The 14,604-nt window shown below is 31.2% G+C and overlaps 1 protein-coding gene across 1 annotated transcript; it reads right to left on the bottom strand.

Annotated features, from left to right (window-relative positions):
- Nucleotides 1–326: 326 nt before the first annotated feature.
- LOC107444842 (uncharacterized) lies at nt 327–11,741 on the bottom strand. Its single transcript, XM_016059075.5, has 5 exons — nt 11,596–11,741; nt 9,177–9,300; nt 4,786–4,919; nt 3,743–3,857; nt 327–1,433 (listed from the first exon to the last, which is right to left on the bottom strand). The coding sequence occupies exons 1-5, from the start codon at nt 11,630–11,632 to the stop codon at nt 1,241–1,243; spliced, it is 603 nt and encodes a 200-aa protein (XP_015914561.2). The 5' UTR covers nt 11,633–11,741; the 3' UTR covers nt 327–1,240.
- Nucleotides 11,742–14,604: the final 2,863 nt, after the last annotated feature.

Here is a 14,604-nt window from a genome sequence, read left to right on the forward strand (position 1 = left end):
ACCCAGGCCTTTGACTAGAATTTGAATTCAGGGTTGTTCTGACATAAGGTCAGCTCCCTGACCACCTTACATTTGGTCGTAAGGAAATCATAAAGATAGAGAAATATACCTAAAAATGAAAAACTATATTAAATATTAAAATATTTTCTTTCAAAAATGTATGATATACTTATTATTATTAATTTAAGTATGAATAGGATAGGTATATTAAATTAAGTTTTAAATACTTAGTCTGTACCTTTCATAGCAAGATAAAAGTCCCATATGATATGAAATTATGTAGGAAATGTAAAACAACTCGATTAAATGATCTTTGTTGCTTGAAATTGATTCAATTTCCTTTAATTTTGACAATATTATTTGGCATCACTCAAGTCAATATCACAGAATCACAAATATTGAAATCAATTCAGAACCACAAATTTTGTATTCTCTTTCGAGCCATGGCTACAAATATATATATATATATATATATATATATATATATATATATAATACACACTCTAATTTATGTATATAAATTTTGATAAAATAATGAAAACAATGCTTAAACAGGGAAATTGCTCTCTGAAATACTTTATTAGTACGAAAAAAAGTAAGTGTATTACTTTAACACAATGTGATCCAGCGTCTAATGCATTGGAAAACTTTTTGTACAATTTAATTATTTATTTTTTTTAATTACAATGAAAAGCTATAAGAAAGTTAACAAATGTAAAGCAACCCTTCAGACGGTTTTATGACATATAAATATAGAATTCTTTGAGTCTAGAATAAATTGGTTCATGAAAAAAATGTGAAGAATTGTGAGCTAGAATATATTTTACTATATGCTAAAAATGCTAACAGCTAAAATTTATCAATTTTAGACAATAATTAGACAAAATTGCTTAAGTTTAATTATTTGAAATTTAAAAAGAAAAACATTTTTTAATCGCATATGTGAATTTATTTCCATCTAAGCTACGTTTTTTTGTAAAAATCTCATTTTCAATCTGTATTTGGAACTTTGATCTTGGGATATGGAATTGGAAACATTACTAGGGAAAAGTTGGTTGGAAAAATGTATTCATTTTATAAAGTGTGGCTTATCACTTTATTGACACAAGTACTTTAATTTTAGGACACTAATAAAACCAATATTTCTTTAACATTTAATATGATGTTGTACACATGCAGAAAGAAACTATTTTAACTCTTACGGTTATTATAAATATAAAAAAACCAGTAAAAAGGCTTTCTATTTCTTCTTCTTTTCGAACAGAGATTCGAAATTGATAAATCCAATTCCATAGGATGAATTTTGTTTGTCACACAATTGCTTTATTTTTTGTCGAGTGCCCTCTAATTTCTCACTCATATAATCATTGCCTTTTTCTGGACATTTATCTTCAGTTCTTTCTGTGATGCATTGAACGATCAAGTTGTACCAACTAAAAGTCAAATAAAAAAAACTGTCGGTTAATTTTTTAGCTATTTAGGGACAGTCGGTAGGGCATATATCAATAATACTAAAACTGACCTTCTTCAATGTACTTCTTCTCAGCATATGAACAGTTTTTTTTCACGGAATATTTGCAGATACATCTTTACACTGTGATAACTGTTAATACATATCTTTGAAATAATATTTTTTTTAATTATGTACATTAATTTTTTAAAAAGCTTCATGAGATTTGAACAAATATCTTTTAAGACTGAAAATATATTTCTGTTAGGCTAAAGCATAATGACAGCATACAACTCATATAATCTCAAATATCCCCAAAAAATTTCAAAGTGATATCATATGCAGTTTCTCAGAAAAGGTACATCAAAAAATGTCAGTTTTGGCATTATTGATATAAGCCATACCGACTCTCTTTTAAATTCAGCGAAAAATAGTTCTTTTCTATTAGGAAAGTTTTTCAGTAAATATTCTAATGCTAATTAAAATTATATTAAATAAAATGTTGCAAGGAGATATGTTTTTGCTGCTATAATGGTTTTAATATGAAAAATAATTGGTGTCATGCTTGTTTAAAAGAAATACATCATTCTATGTGTACTTATGTCAATAAAAAAAATTCAAAATATGAAATATATACATGGAAAAACATTTTTTTACAGACAATAATTTTCTAAAGGTATGAAATCTTCATAAATTATTTTGATAAAGATATGATTCTAATTTAAAAGCATTGAAAATATTTAAACCTCTAAAACTTGAAACGTAGCCTGAATTACAGATTATATAATTGAGGGACTTATATAGGGTAATTATTCACTTGGTTTTAATATAATGGGTATTATCTTTAAAAATAGAATTTAGGAGCAATGTCAGGCGGAATGAAAGACTTATATGAGACAATGTTTTCAAATTTTACACTGTAAAAACCGTCTCTCCAAATTCGATTAAAAGTTGCGAGAAGGAGCCCAAGTCAAAATTCTTGATGGTCAAATCAAATAATAATTTTGATGGTTTATGTTCATTTCAGCACGATTAATGATGGTCCAACATCATTTGATGGTCACCATGATTCAACATTTTCCATTATGGCTTGTGATATGCCAGCAAACTTCTATCCTTCCATGATGGAAAATGCTACTTTAATACTATTATAGTTAACCATCGAGACAAGTTTGATTCTCATGGACCAACAATCCATGATGATTCGTGATGGTTCCAACTATTGATTTCCTTGATGGTTAAATGGGAATTCTTGTTGGTTTTCAAGGATATACCTTCAAAACAATTTGTTTTGTTCCTTATATTGGCCTATCATAAATCAGTCCGAATTCCGACATTGGATGATGGGTGTTCATGATCGTGCCAACATTTGTTTTCTAAGAGACTGTGATGGAAATTTCCGATGGTTTAACATGAACAAACTATCGAAACACGTTGCTATTTTTATGTTGGTCTATCATAAATCAGTCCGAATTCCTACATTAGGGTGATGGCTTTTTATGATGGTCATCATATAATATAATGATTCATGATGGAATTATTGATGGCTATCATCAAGAATATGTTTGTCCATCAATGGAAAACCATCAAAAAAATTTATTTAGGTATCCTAGGATAATTGAACACTTTTTTCAGGTTTGCATAAAGTAGTGCTTTCATATACAATTTAAACTGTTTATGAAAACTCTAAACTCAAATTCAATTCAAAGTTCAAAAAGTTTGCACCAAGATCTTTAACTTTTTAACTATACGTTAAACAATTCTGCTTCTTTAAACTCCAATGTTGGCGTATTTTGATTTCCTCTGTAATTGTTTACTATCGATACCCATTTGGAGAATGTTAGTGGCTATCCTCAATGTTACTTTTCATCTATAGAGACTTAACTTCACTGTTAGAAATGTTTATATATGTTTTTAATAGCGTAATAAAGATGGGATAACCTGGTTATCAGGGAGCTGAACTCACGTTTGTGAGAATGGGTATTCAAATCCAACCGGCCGAATGGTGTTTGGTGTACGTTAAATCTGTCCTGTCGCAAAGTTCTCCATGTTCACCAAGCAGACTTGTTGATAAATTTGGAAAGTTTCATTAAAATAACAACAACTTTTTTTTTACATTTAAAACAAATATCATATTTTACTGAAATGAAATTTCTTTGTTATTGTTTTTCAATCTCCTATAAACTTTCACTCTTCATTAAATTATTGACCCTGCAATAATATTGAGAAAAATTAATGCCATTTTGTGTTTCACATTGTGTTTGCTTTACTGTATTTCCAAAATGAGCTTACGTGCATTTGTAGACTGCTACATCAAGTTTTGCCTCCAGATGCGCAATTACTTTCAATTTGTCTTCGACCAAGCACTGCATTATGAATTCATTATTTTCCTGCGCACAATTTTCAGCTGAAATATTATTAATAGTGTAGAGGCTATACTATAATGCTATATGCAAGATGTTTCATAAAACTCGCATTTAATACGTATTTTTAGAATCCTTATCAAAAATAAGAAAAAACAGACAACGCAAGGGGGTCACAAATTTATGTTTAAGTTCAGAAGATACAAAAACGCTGTAAAAATCTGACAGACTACAGTAGAGAACAGGACTGTAATTGGATTTAAATTAAATTAAGCCTAAGTTTGAAATTTGAATGTGTTTCTATTAATCATCTTTCAACTCCACTTGGTTCCTTTTGCTATAAAACCGGTCTTGCTGTCGCTTACATTCGCCTTTATGTATTGTGATTTGTCAGATTTTGATAACGCTTTTGTGTTTTACCTTAGTTTATATATTAATTTGCAACCCCACTAAGTATAACCTCTATTGCTTTCATTATTTACATGCATTCTAAAAATACTGATTAAGGGAGATTTTAATGCATCACCTTGTATTATATTTCAAAAAATGATATAGAATATTTTAAAAAAAGGCTGATATATAGAAACGGAAAAAAAGTCAATTTTTAACTTTAAAAGATTTAGCAAAGAAATCAGAGCTTATTTAAAGATAATCAATCATTACGAAAGAATCAGTGAAAAATATTTTACGAAAATTTATAAAAACTCATTCCTTAAAAATAGTTTAGCCTTAACAAAAAATTTTAAAATCTTACCAAATTTTCTTAAAATAATTCTTTAAAATTTAACTACAATTTCTTCCAAATAGTCCTCAAAAAAAATTAGAGTCCTCAATAAAAAAGGATTTCAATAAGTTATTATTTATTTTCCTGTTAAAAAATTTCGTTCGTTAGAGGGAGTTAAAATATAAGCAATAAGATATAAGCTGCAAAGATGGAATTCATTATAAAAGACTAAATATTTACTCTCTTACCTAAAATATAGCCACAATTTTCGTTATATTTGGATGTCAGTGATTGAATATATGGGTCTAATTCTGGCTTCTCTTCATCATTTAAACATTCATTAGTGATTTCTATCAAGCAGTTTATGGGAGCTTCAACTTTTCTGTTATGAAACATATGGCAAAATTAAATTAAAAGCTGCAAAACTGCTTTAGTACTTCAAGCTAAGAAATAGAATTTTTCTGTCGAATTTTTAAACTTAATATTTTGAATTTAGTCCATAAGGATTCAATGCAAGAACTGAACAATACAATTATCTGAGCAAGACGGCAGGAAGCTTATAGGGAAGATATGGCATATCATGAGAATTAGGAGTTGCATAGGAATCCATGACGGGAAAACCACTAGGGGTGCTTTTCTATTATGAGCTATTTCTATGTATGACTATGAATAGGTACTTTTATTTATCCAAATTATCTTAATTTCTTGTTTTCTAGTGATTAAAGCCGAAAATGGTATTTAAATGGGTTCGGTATTAGATTTTTAATCACAATTAAGACTTGGTGTCTCGCAAAATACTTAAACTAGACAAGCTTTTACAATTAAACTTGAAGACAAATTTGCCAAATCTTTTAGTTAGGATTAAAAATCAAGTACTGAACTAATTTAAATACCATTTTAAATAATAATTATTAGGAAACATAAAATTAAAATATTTTTCTTCCTCTTTAAAAGCACTACAGCCTATTGCCGGTCAAGGATTTCAGTCGGTTTCTTCAAGACAGTTTAACTTGTAGCTAGATTACTCCATCTATTCACTCCCAATACCGTTAATTCCTTCTCCACATTGTCTAACCACCTTGTTGCCGGCCTCCCTCTCTTCCTTGTACCCTCAATGTTAAGTTTTTAGTTGGATCAGAATCTTCACTACGAAAAACATGTGGCAGCTATCTGATTCCGCATGACGTAATAACTCTCAAAATGTTCGGTTGTCTATGTTTAATTGTACATTCATCGGTTGTATAAACTTTTCCATGTATCTATTTTCTTCTGCTTCATTAAGCGCCCAAGTCTCGCTGCCATGCAAAATAATCGATCGAATAAGTATTTTATATAAACTTACTTTATACTCATGAGCACAAATTTAGCTTCTAATTAGATCTTCCGTTCAAAGTAACATCTATTAGCCATTAAGATACTGCTTTCTGTTTTTACTTTTAACTGATTTTTATTGATAATACGTGTGCCCTGGTACTTAAACTGTATGACTCCATTAAAGGTAAAATTGCCAACCTTGAATGACTGCGCATCTTTTACTCGGGTAATAACCACCATAATTTTTTTTGTCGTATGCCTGTTTTAGGCAGTGGGGTGCGATTGTGCCTGTTTTTCAGTGGCGCCATCTATGGCCTGGAATTCGACTTCTGCCACGCCATTCACACAACCACAACTCGTTTATAATGGCGGGTCACATTCACACACAAAGGAGAAAGGACATAGAACACACAGAGGGAGAAAGAAACATCCATGCATTGCCCAGGATTCGAACCCAGGACCTTTCTGATGCAAGGACAGTTCCCTGCCCCCTACACAGGCCGGTCGGCCATAAATTTAGTTTTCACTTAAATTATCGTTAAGTCAATAACTTTCGTAGTACCATAGAACCATAGACCCTTAGTATCATAAACGTGTCTATCACATCCTGTTTCGTTTGGTAAACTACATTAAGACATTTTAGTTAAATAAAAGAATCTATTCAAAGACACATGAAGAAACATTTCCTAAAAGGGAAGAGCCTCTAGCGGCCTACGATGACATTTCCTGGCACAGTTTCCGATGCAATTCTTAATCCTTATGATGTGCCCTACCACCCCTACAAGTTTGGCAGTCTTGCTCAGAATCCCGATTGTGATGTAAGTATTCCCGATTAAAGCTGCTTTTCGTAAGCTCCGCTGTTGCACGAAATAATGCTTTTTAGAGAATAATCAGCTATTTAATAGCTGCCGTGAGTTTGCAACAGTTACTTACGACTGTTATGTTAAGTTTAGTCAATCTAAAGTTAGCGTTGTCTGTGATTAATTTTGAAAATGGCGCATATTTTGAAAAGCGTTTGCTGTCTAATACTTTATTATTTATAAACTTACCCCAATGCTACGTTATCTGGGCTTATAAAACTTTGCAAAAACTATGAGTAAGGCATAGATTTTAGTAATTTGAAAAAAATGTCGATAGATTGGTGATTTTTCAAAAAATTCAACAACTTTGAAAAATATTTAAGTTATTTGTCCGTTCTAAGGCCTAGATAATTCTTCACGGCAAGTTAATATACACTCTATAACAAAAAAATCGACGCACCAAGAAGTAATCATCCGATTGCTTTGAAATTTCGTATGCATGAATGTTTTGAACAGATATGGCTGGAATGATGCCGACTGGGGACTTATGGTCCTTAGCGACGAATCACGCTTCCAACTGTGTCCTGACGATCATCGAAGATGTGTTTGGAGACGCACAGGGCAGAGGGGGGATCCTGCCTTCACTATTGCACGCCACACCGGCCCTCAACAAGGCATTATGGTCTGGGGTGCCATTTCTTTTGACAGCCGGATCCTTTTGGTCGTCATTAGAGGTACACTTACTGCACAGCGGTACGTCAACGACATCCTAAGATCTGTTTTGCTACCGTTCCTTTTGCAGCTCCCTGGGCTGGTTTTTCAGCAGGACAATGCCAGACCACATACGGCACTTGTTGCTATGAACTGTCTGCAAGCTTGTCAAACTCTTCCTTGGCCTGCCAGATCACCAGATCTCTCTCCCATCGCGCATGTCTGGGATATGATGGGAAGGCTATTGCATCTGGTACGGAATGTTGATGACCTCGTTCGACAATTAGATCGAATTTGGCAGGAAATACCGCAAGGGACCATTCGGGAGCTTTATCGGTCTATGCCTCTATGCCACGCCGTGTGACTGCTTGTATCCTGGCTAGAGGCTGGTCAACACCTTATTAAACTTGTTACTGTAACTCTGCTGTAAATTATTCAATTGTTCTGAAATTTTAATCATTCACTATTCTGTACATTGTCTTCCTGTCCACCAATTTTCGTTTCAATCGGACAACTTCTTCTTGTTGCGTCAATTTTTTTGTTATAGAGTGTATTTAAGTTCTTATTCTTGTTTACTTGATATTATTGTTTAACTTGGATGGGAACATAGTTTAGTTTAAAATCTTATTAGGATTGCGTTTCACCCTCAGAAATTTTAAGTTTTAAAGGTGACAACAGTATAGTTCAAAGCGCTGAACCTATTTTTTATGTGGGCGTACTTAAAAAAATGAATATTGAACTGAAATTAACTAGTTTAACTACCTGGTTAACACCGTGAACAAAACCAATAGAATTGTAGGAAGAGAAATAGAAAAATTAATATAAATGGGATCTTTTCGTTTAAAAAGAATATTGAGGAAAATTTTCTCATCCTGCTTTTTAAAAATGCTATGACCAATCTTAACGCACCCAAAGTACAGTATTAAATTTTTCATTCGAAAGTTACGGTAAAATAATCGGGAGCTGTCTGGTAATCCAATTAACCTTAAAGTTTATGGTATAGAACATATTTTAACTTTTCTGTTTTGAAACTGTTTACATCTATTATGTTAAAAAAACATGAATAGAAAACTATACTGTTATTTAACCATATATAGCAATCATGGTTATTGAAATCATGGTTGCTATATATGGTTCAATAACCATTAAAAAGAAATTAAACTGGATATTGCAGCTACGATTTTCGTTAGGTACTGGGCATAGGAATCAGGTTGTTTTTCCGGAACCATGGAAATTAGTTCAATTAGCTTATCTGATTATTTAACCTATCGTAACAGATGGAAAATAATAGAGTTTTTTTGTGTTAAACAATATTACAGTTGCTGTCATCTATGTGCGAATGAATGTATAGTAATCAAACAGCCTAGTGTCCCAAATTGGAGATTGCGGGACACTGGAAACTCATCGTGAGTTGAGGGAAGGGAGGAAATATTGTGATATCAACACTGAACTCGAACCTACATTCTGATGGTCTTGAGATTGCCCAATTAGCCCTCTCGGCTTTAATACGCACCCAACTGTTAGGAAAAAAGTCGTTTCCTTAAGTAGGCCTAATTGGTTCTATAAAATTATGGCTTTTTTACCATATTTGCTGAACTGTTTTTCTCACAATTAACAGATTGAATACTTAATCAATTACTCTTTTCCGCTAAAATATACTTAAATCAATTACTTTTTAATCATTTTTCGCGTTAAATTTCCTACAATGTTACGTACATTAAATAATTATAATTTTCTTCTCGCTATTGCTACAACTGAAATTACTGACTCGGCAATAATTTTATTATATGTGGAACAAATAATTGTGGACTTACCTACAGATTTCAACATCTGAGGGACGATCGGATAACATTGTCACAAAATTTACAAAGCAGTGTCGAATTTTTTCTTCGATCACTTGTATACTACACTCATAATCTGCCTGTGTTTCACCTAAAGCTAAATTATAGAAAACAGATTCGAAAGAGAAGATGAAATTTTCGATTTTGGAAAATATACTGATAAGCTACTTAAATAGCATCTCTCCTAAATAGTATCATCATCTTTGATCTATGATTAATAATTATACAGGGTGTCCTAAGATTAAAGGGACGAATTTTAAGGAGGAAGGAGACATCAAAAAGATTCAAAACTGCATTGCAACTCATGGTCTGATACGTTGCTTCTGCATTTTCACAACTTCCCAACATTATATGGGTCATTCTCACAAAAACAGTCATTTTCATGTCCAGAATATATTTTATGTTTGTTTTACAACTTACGGAAAAAAAATTCAGGGAAAGTGTCCTTCAAAATGCAGGCTAACAAAAGAATAAAAATAAAATTATCAATTTTTATTTATTATTTATTTTAGGTAATTAAAATATACCAATATGTCATTCCCTCACTTGTCCCCACTGTTGATTTAAAAAAAGAAAAAATTGTTTCTGAAATAAAAAATTTTTTTTTTACAAATTTGTGTTTTTTATTTGAGAATATTGAAATATAGAATTCAGAAAATAAATTTTAAATTTAATTTCTGATAAAAATATTAACACAGCACTATTTTAAACTTTGTCCCTAGTGTTTCGCGTCATTCCCTCACAACAATGTTCTTATCACCTGCAATCTTCTTAGAATAAAAATATTTTAATAAAAACTTTAGCAGTTAACAACTGGCATCATAGAACAAAATTGCAGTATGTTTCCATCTTCAACTTAAGGAAGCTTTGCTGTGGAATTAATTTGAATGAATCAAACCTGGTAAAATTTTTTACATTTGTCATTCCCTCACGTCGTTTTTTAGAGTAAAATAAAATACAACTTCATCGAGAAAGTGGATAATTATATGTTGCTTTCTTGTGTGAATATAATTGTATGTGATTAACTTCAGAAATTAATTAGGCCTAACTGTTATTTTTAAATTTTATTAAATTTGTCATTCCCTCACTAGTGTATAAAGTGAGGGAATGATGCTGAAGTGAGGGAATAATTCAAGATGAGTATATTATGAAATTTTTTTTTGTTCAATCGTACCAGCCAATTTTATTTCCCAAACCTGTAAAAACTAGTAAAAATATAAAACTAAATTATAATAAATGTTAGATATACTTAGTATGTAATCATTTTCAAACTTGAGGTAGCTGTAACTTAGAGAAAAACATGTATTAAAATAAAATATCATTCCCTCACTTCTTAAACAGTGAAATTAATTAATTTATTTAAATATTAAGCATAATTTATAGGATATATACTTCTTTTAATAATGCCATTGCATATTTCTATTAATATAAAAAGTTTCAGAGCTTTTTATTCACTTTACTTTTTTGGGATTTTATGAACTGAAAAATGACAGTTTTCGTGAGAATGACCCACATAAAACAATAAAATGTTCTTATTATAAATTGTAAGATATTATTTCAATGGAGATTTTAAGAAATAATGACATTTTGAGAAAACTAAATAAAGAACTTTATACTTTTAAATAAAATTTCTGATTATGTCGATAAAAGAAAATTATTTTTTATATAATATAGTATAATAATTCCTACAAATTAGAATTTATATTATAGCTAAATTTGTAAATTTAAAACCCTGTCTTTAAATATTTGATACCACGTGAAGTTTCATTTTTCATTCGAGATTAATATGGTATGTCTATGACAGCATAAATAATAATTTTTTGATTTTTAAAAAAGAAAAATTCATTCAAAACATTAAGAAACTTGCTCAAAAATTTTAAAAATACGTAAAGAAAATTGTTTTATCTATTAACATTGTAATATATTCGCCTCTTTTAAATTTTTGTTTTAGAAAAGTGATTTGAAACATCTTTCAGCATAATTCTGTTATAAAATAATATTTTAAAATGAATTGCTTCGATACTCTATACATTTCTTGTAATTTTCAGAAAAACATAACAATTTCATTTCCATTGATAATAAAGTGTTTGACAGAATTCTTTTCTACTTTTCAAAATATAATAAAATATTTTTCTTTTCAAAATTTATAAGAACTTCCGTATTTAAATTTATAAATCACTTATCATATAAAAGTTATTTTCCCATCCGTATTCATAATAAACTATCATAATACTTTTAATGGTAAAATGAAACGAATTGAGTGATAAAAAGAGGAAAAGTAAGTTTTTTAAAAGGATTTTAAGATAAAAAAGAATTATTTTGACGAGACAATGAATTCTTAAAAACTTTATTCCAATGTGCACCTTTTTAGATTAGTTTAAACTTTTCTTACCAAAGAGGAAAAGAAACAAAAGAAGTTTTGATGCCATTTCTAAAGGATTGATGCTATTATAATTATTAAAAAATCGTGTTTCCTTTATATGTTTTTTGTCTCGATTGTGTTGTTATTGCACAGGAAACTCCATCCTCTGTAAGTGGAACACTTTTATCATTTAAAAAACGGATGCAAATGTCATCTACTAATTTTTCAACCAATCAATTAGTTGTTCAAGTCAGTTACGTATTCCTCAAATAAAGAAGAAAGGAATCTTTTATGTTTAAAACTTGTCCTTTTTATTAGATAATTCCAATAGTATTTCTGTACAAACAGGATTAAATCATTTATTGTGTTTGTTCCATTTAAATATTTCTTTTTACTATACATTTATAATTTTTTCATAGCGTTGAACAATCAGTTCGTTTAGAAAAAGTGAGACTGTTTTAAACCCGATCTAAGATAAACAGACTACTAGAACAAACCTTTGGACAAAATAATTTTTTTCTCTGGTACTTTTTGATGGGAACTAACCCGCAATTTAAATTATTTGTAGTTGAAAACCAAAAAGACCTTCTACGATTACTCGATTGAACACCAGATCCCTATACTACTTCGTGTATTTTACGCCGAAAAAGTAGTGTTCTGTACTCAATTTGAAAGCAGTAAACTAATTAATTATTGATTGTCGGATTTAGAATCTGGATAATCTCAATGGAAGAAGTTAAAGAAACGATCTAAAAAAGAGGGTTATCCAGAATGATCCATCCCTTTTAAGAAAGCTTTCAGTTTCCAAGAATATGAAGTACATAGATGAATGATACTTCTAATGACACGTAAATTACTTCTAATGACACCACTAGTCACCTGGTGACTAGTTACCAGGTGACCAGGTGACTAGTACCACGTACCAGGTGACTAGTCACCTGGTACGTATTAAAATGGTGAAACAGTTGCTTCCATATTTTTGATTGCATGAATTGTCCTACACAGCACTAGTGATATGTTCCTTCACCGTTGTTGGAGTTAGGGCACATAAACTTAAGAAAGAAAAAGTTTATGCGCCGTTATGTCAACTTTTAAAGTACAAAGTTATACACTGTTGGAATTTTCATTTCGGAATTAAGGTAAAATAACTGGGAGCTGTCAATTCATCTGATTAACCACTAAGTTTATAGTTAGGAGCATTTATCTTCACTGTTTAGCAATCATGAATGCAAAATTAGACGATTTTGTAACTTTCAAAGTACAAAGTTACACACTGTTGGAATTTTCATTCCGAAATAATGATAAAATAATCAGATGCAGTCTGTCCATCCGATTAACCAGAAATTTTATGGTTAAAAGCATTTCTTACCTTTACGGTTTAGAAACCTAATACAACTGGTGCGGTTAAGAAGACATGAAGGCATACGGTTTTGTTGCCATTTACAACTTGCCGTAATTCTAAACCGTAAAAATGAAACTTAAATGGACCTTGGAGCTCTATTGATGTTGAGCCACTTATGCGTGAATGATATTTTCGTTTTCCAGGATGGTTGACAGAATGTAAGCAATAATAAGCTTCCCAAAACTGGAGGAGATTTAGAAATCTTCCGGTGTATCCTTTCGCTTATGTCATGTTTACAAGACGATATGTGAAGAGGCTGGTATTCTACGATTTTTTAATATTGTGATTTGTGTTTAAATTTGAGCTTAGTTTCATCATCCATAAGAGTTTTCTGTTATTTATAAATTCTAACATGGAGTAAGACTAAAACAAATTTAAGAAAAGTAATATCACTACCAAAATAAAGTGTAAGGTTTGACTCGTTTTAAGTGTTATCCCTTATTTGGTTATATTAGTCTAAAATATCGCGTTCGGTTATTTTTCACATAGTGTCTAGAACATGCTTGTGGAATTTTTTTCGAATTCATTTGTTGTTTGTTTCGTTGAAATTTAAATGTAGAGGATGTGTTAGATTATAAACACTGATATTGGACACTAATAACACTAATATAATAATATTGGATGGCTGCTTAACCAACTTAGGCGTAAAAATCAATTTAAAGTAGTAACCGGGATGTCTTATGGTGCATTTTTACCCTTAGTGCCATCTGTGCTTAGCTTTACACGGTCAACCATCCATAGTTGAGGACCGCTTGAAGAGTGCATGACACTGGAAACTCTTCGTGTAATGAAGGAATGAAAGAAATATTCTGGTGTCAACGCTGGGATTTGAACCCCTAATCGGTCATAAGATCGACCGATTAGTCTTCTCAACTAAAGCATGTACCCTGCTGGGCGGAACTAAATAGCTTCATAAGATGGGCCTAGTTGTTACGGATAGAATCTCCGGTTGTTAAACAGTTTTAAGTAAAAATTATATATAAACGTTATTTCACTCTATGTCTCTGATGGTTAATTTGCGGTTATTGACTAACATTTATTTTACTTTATCAATGTTTTCGTCGGTTTTCGATGTTGATGGTCTGCCACTGCGTTCATCATCTTCGATTGACTCACGACCACTTTTGAACAGCTCGTGCCTCCTGTAAAAGACCGTTTTTTTTTAGAGAATCGTTGCCGAAACACTTTTCCAACATTTCCAACGTTCGCGCATCATTAAATTTTTACGCAAAATTTAATACAAGTTCGTTGTTGCAAATTTAAATCCATTTCTAAACAGAGATAGATGTACTCTTGGCTACGTAACTTTTGCAAATGTCAAGCTATGACGTTAAGATTTAGAGGCAATATCAGCAACAGATGTACCAACTTAACCAAAAAAACAAAACTCAAATCGGAGCAATGGTAGCGCCCCCCAGAGGTTATTCCAGGAACTTTTAGATCATGGGGGTATGTTGTACGTGGCCACTTTATTATGATCACTTAATTTTTTTCGGGCACATTTTGCCTTTCATTAATACTTGATTCTTCTTAGTATGATATGGAGGTATTGACCTATATTGGACCTTCTAATATTATGTGACTGGTTGTTGATCTAGACATCGGAACTCTCTTTCAATATTATACCACATCACAGG

The sequence above is a fragment of the Parasteatoda tepidariorum genome, chromosome 7 (genome assembly GCF_982258835.1).
Source record: "Parasteatoda tepidariorum strain Cologne lab strain chromosome 7, Ptep-v5.0, whole genome shotgun sequence".
NCBI classification, from domain to species: domain Eukaryota; kingdom Metazoa; phylum Arthropoda; class Arachnida; order Araneae; family Theridiidae; genus Parasteatoda; species Parasteatoda tepidariorum.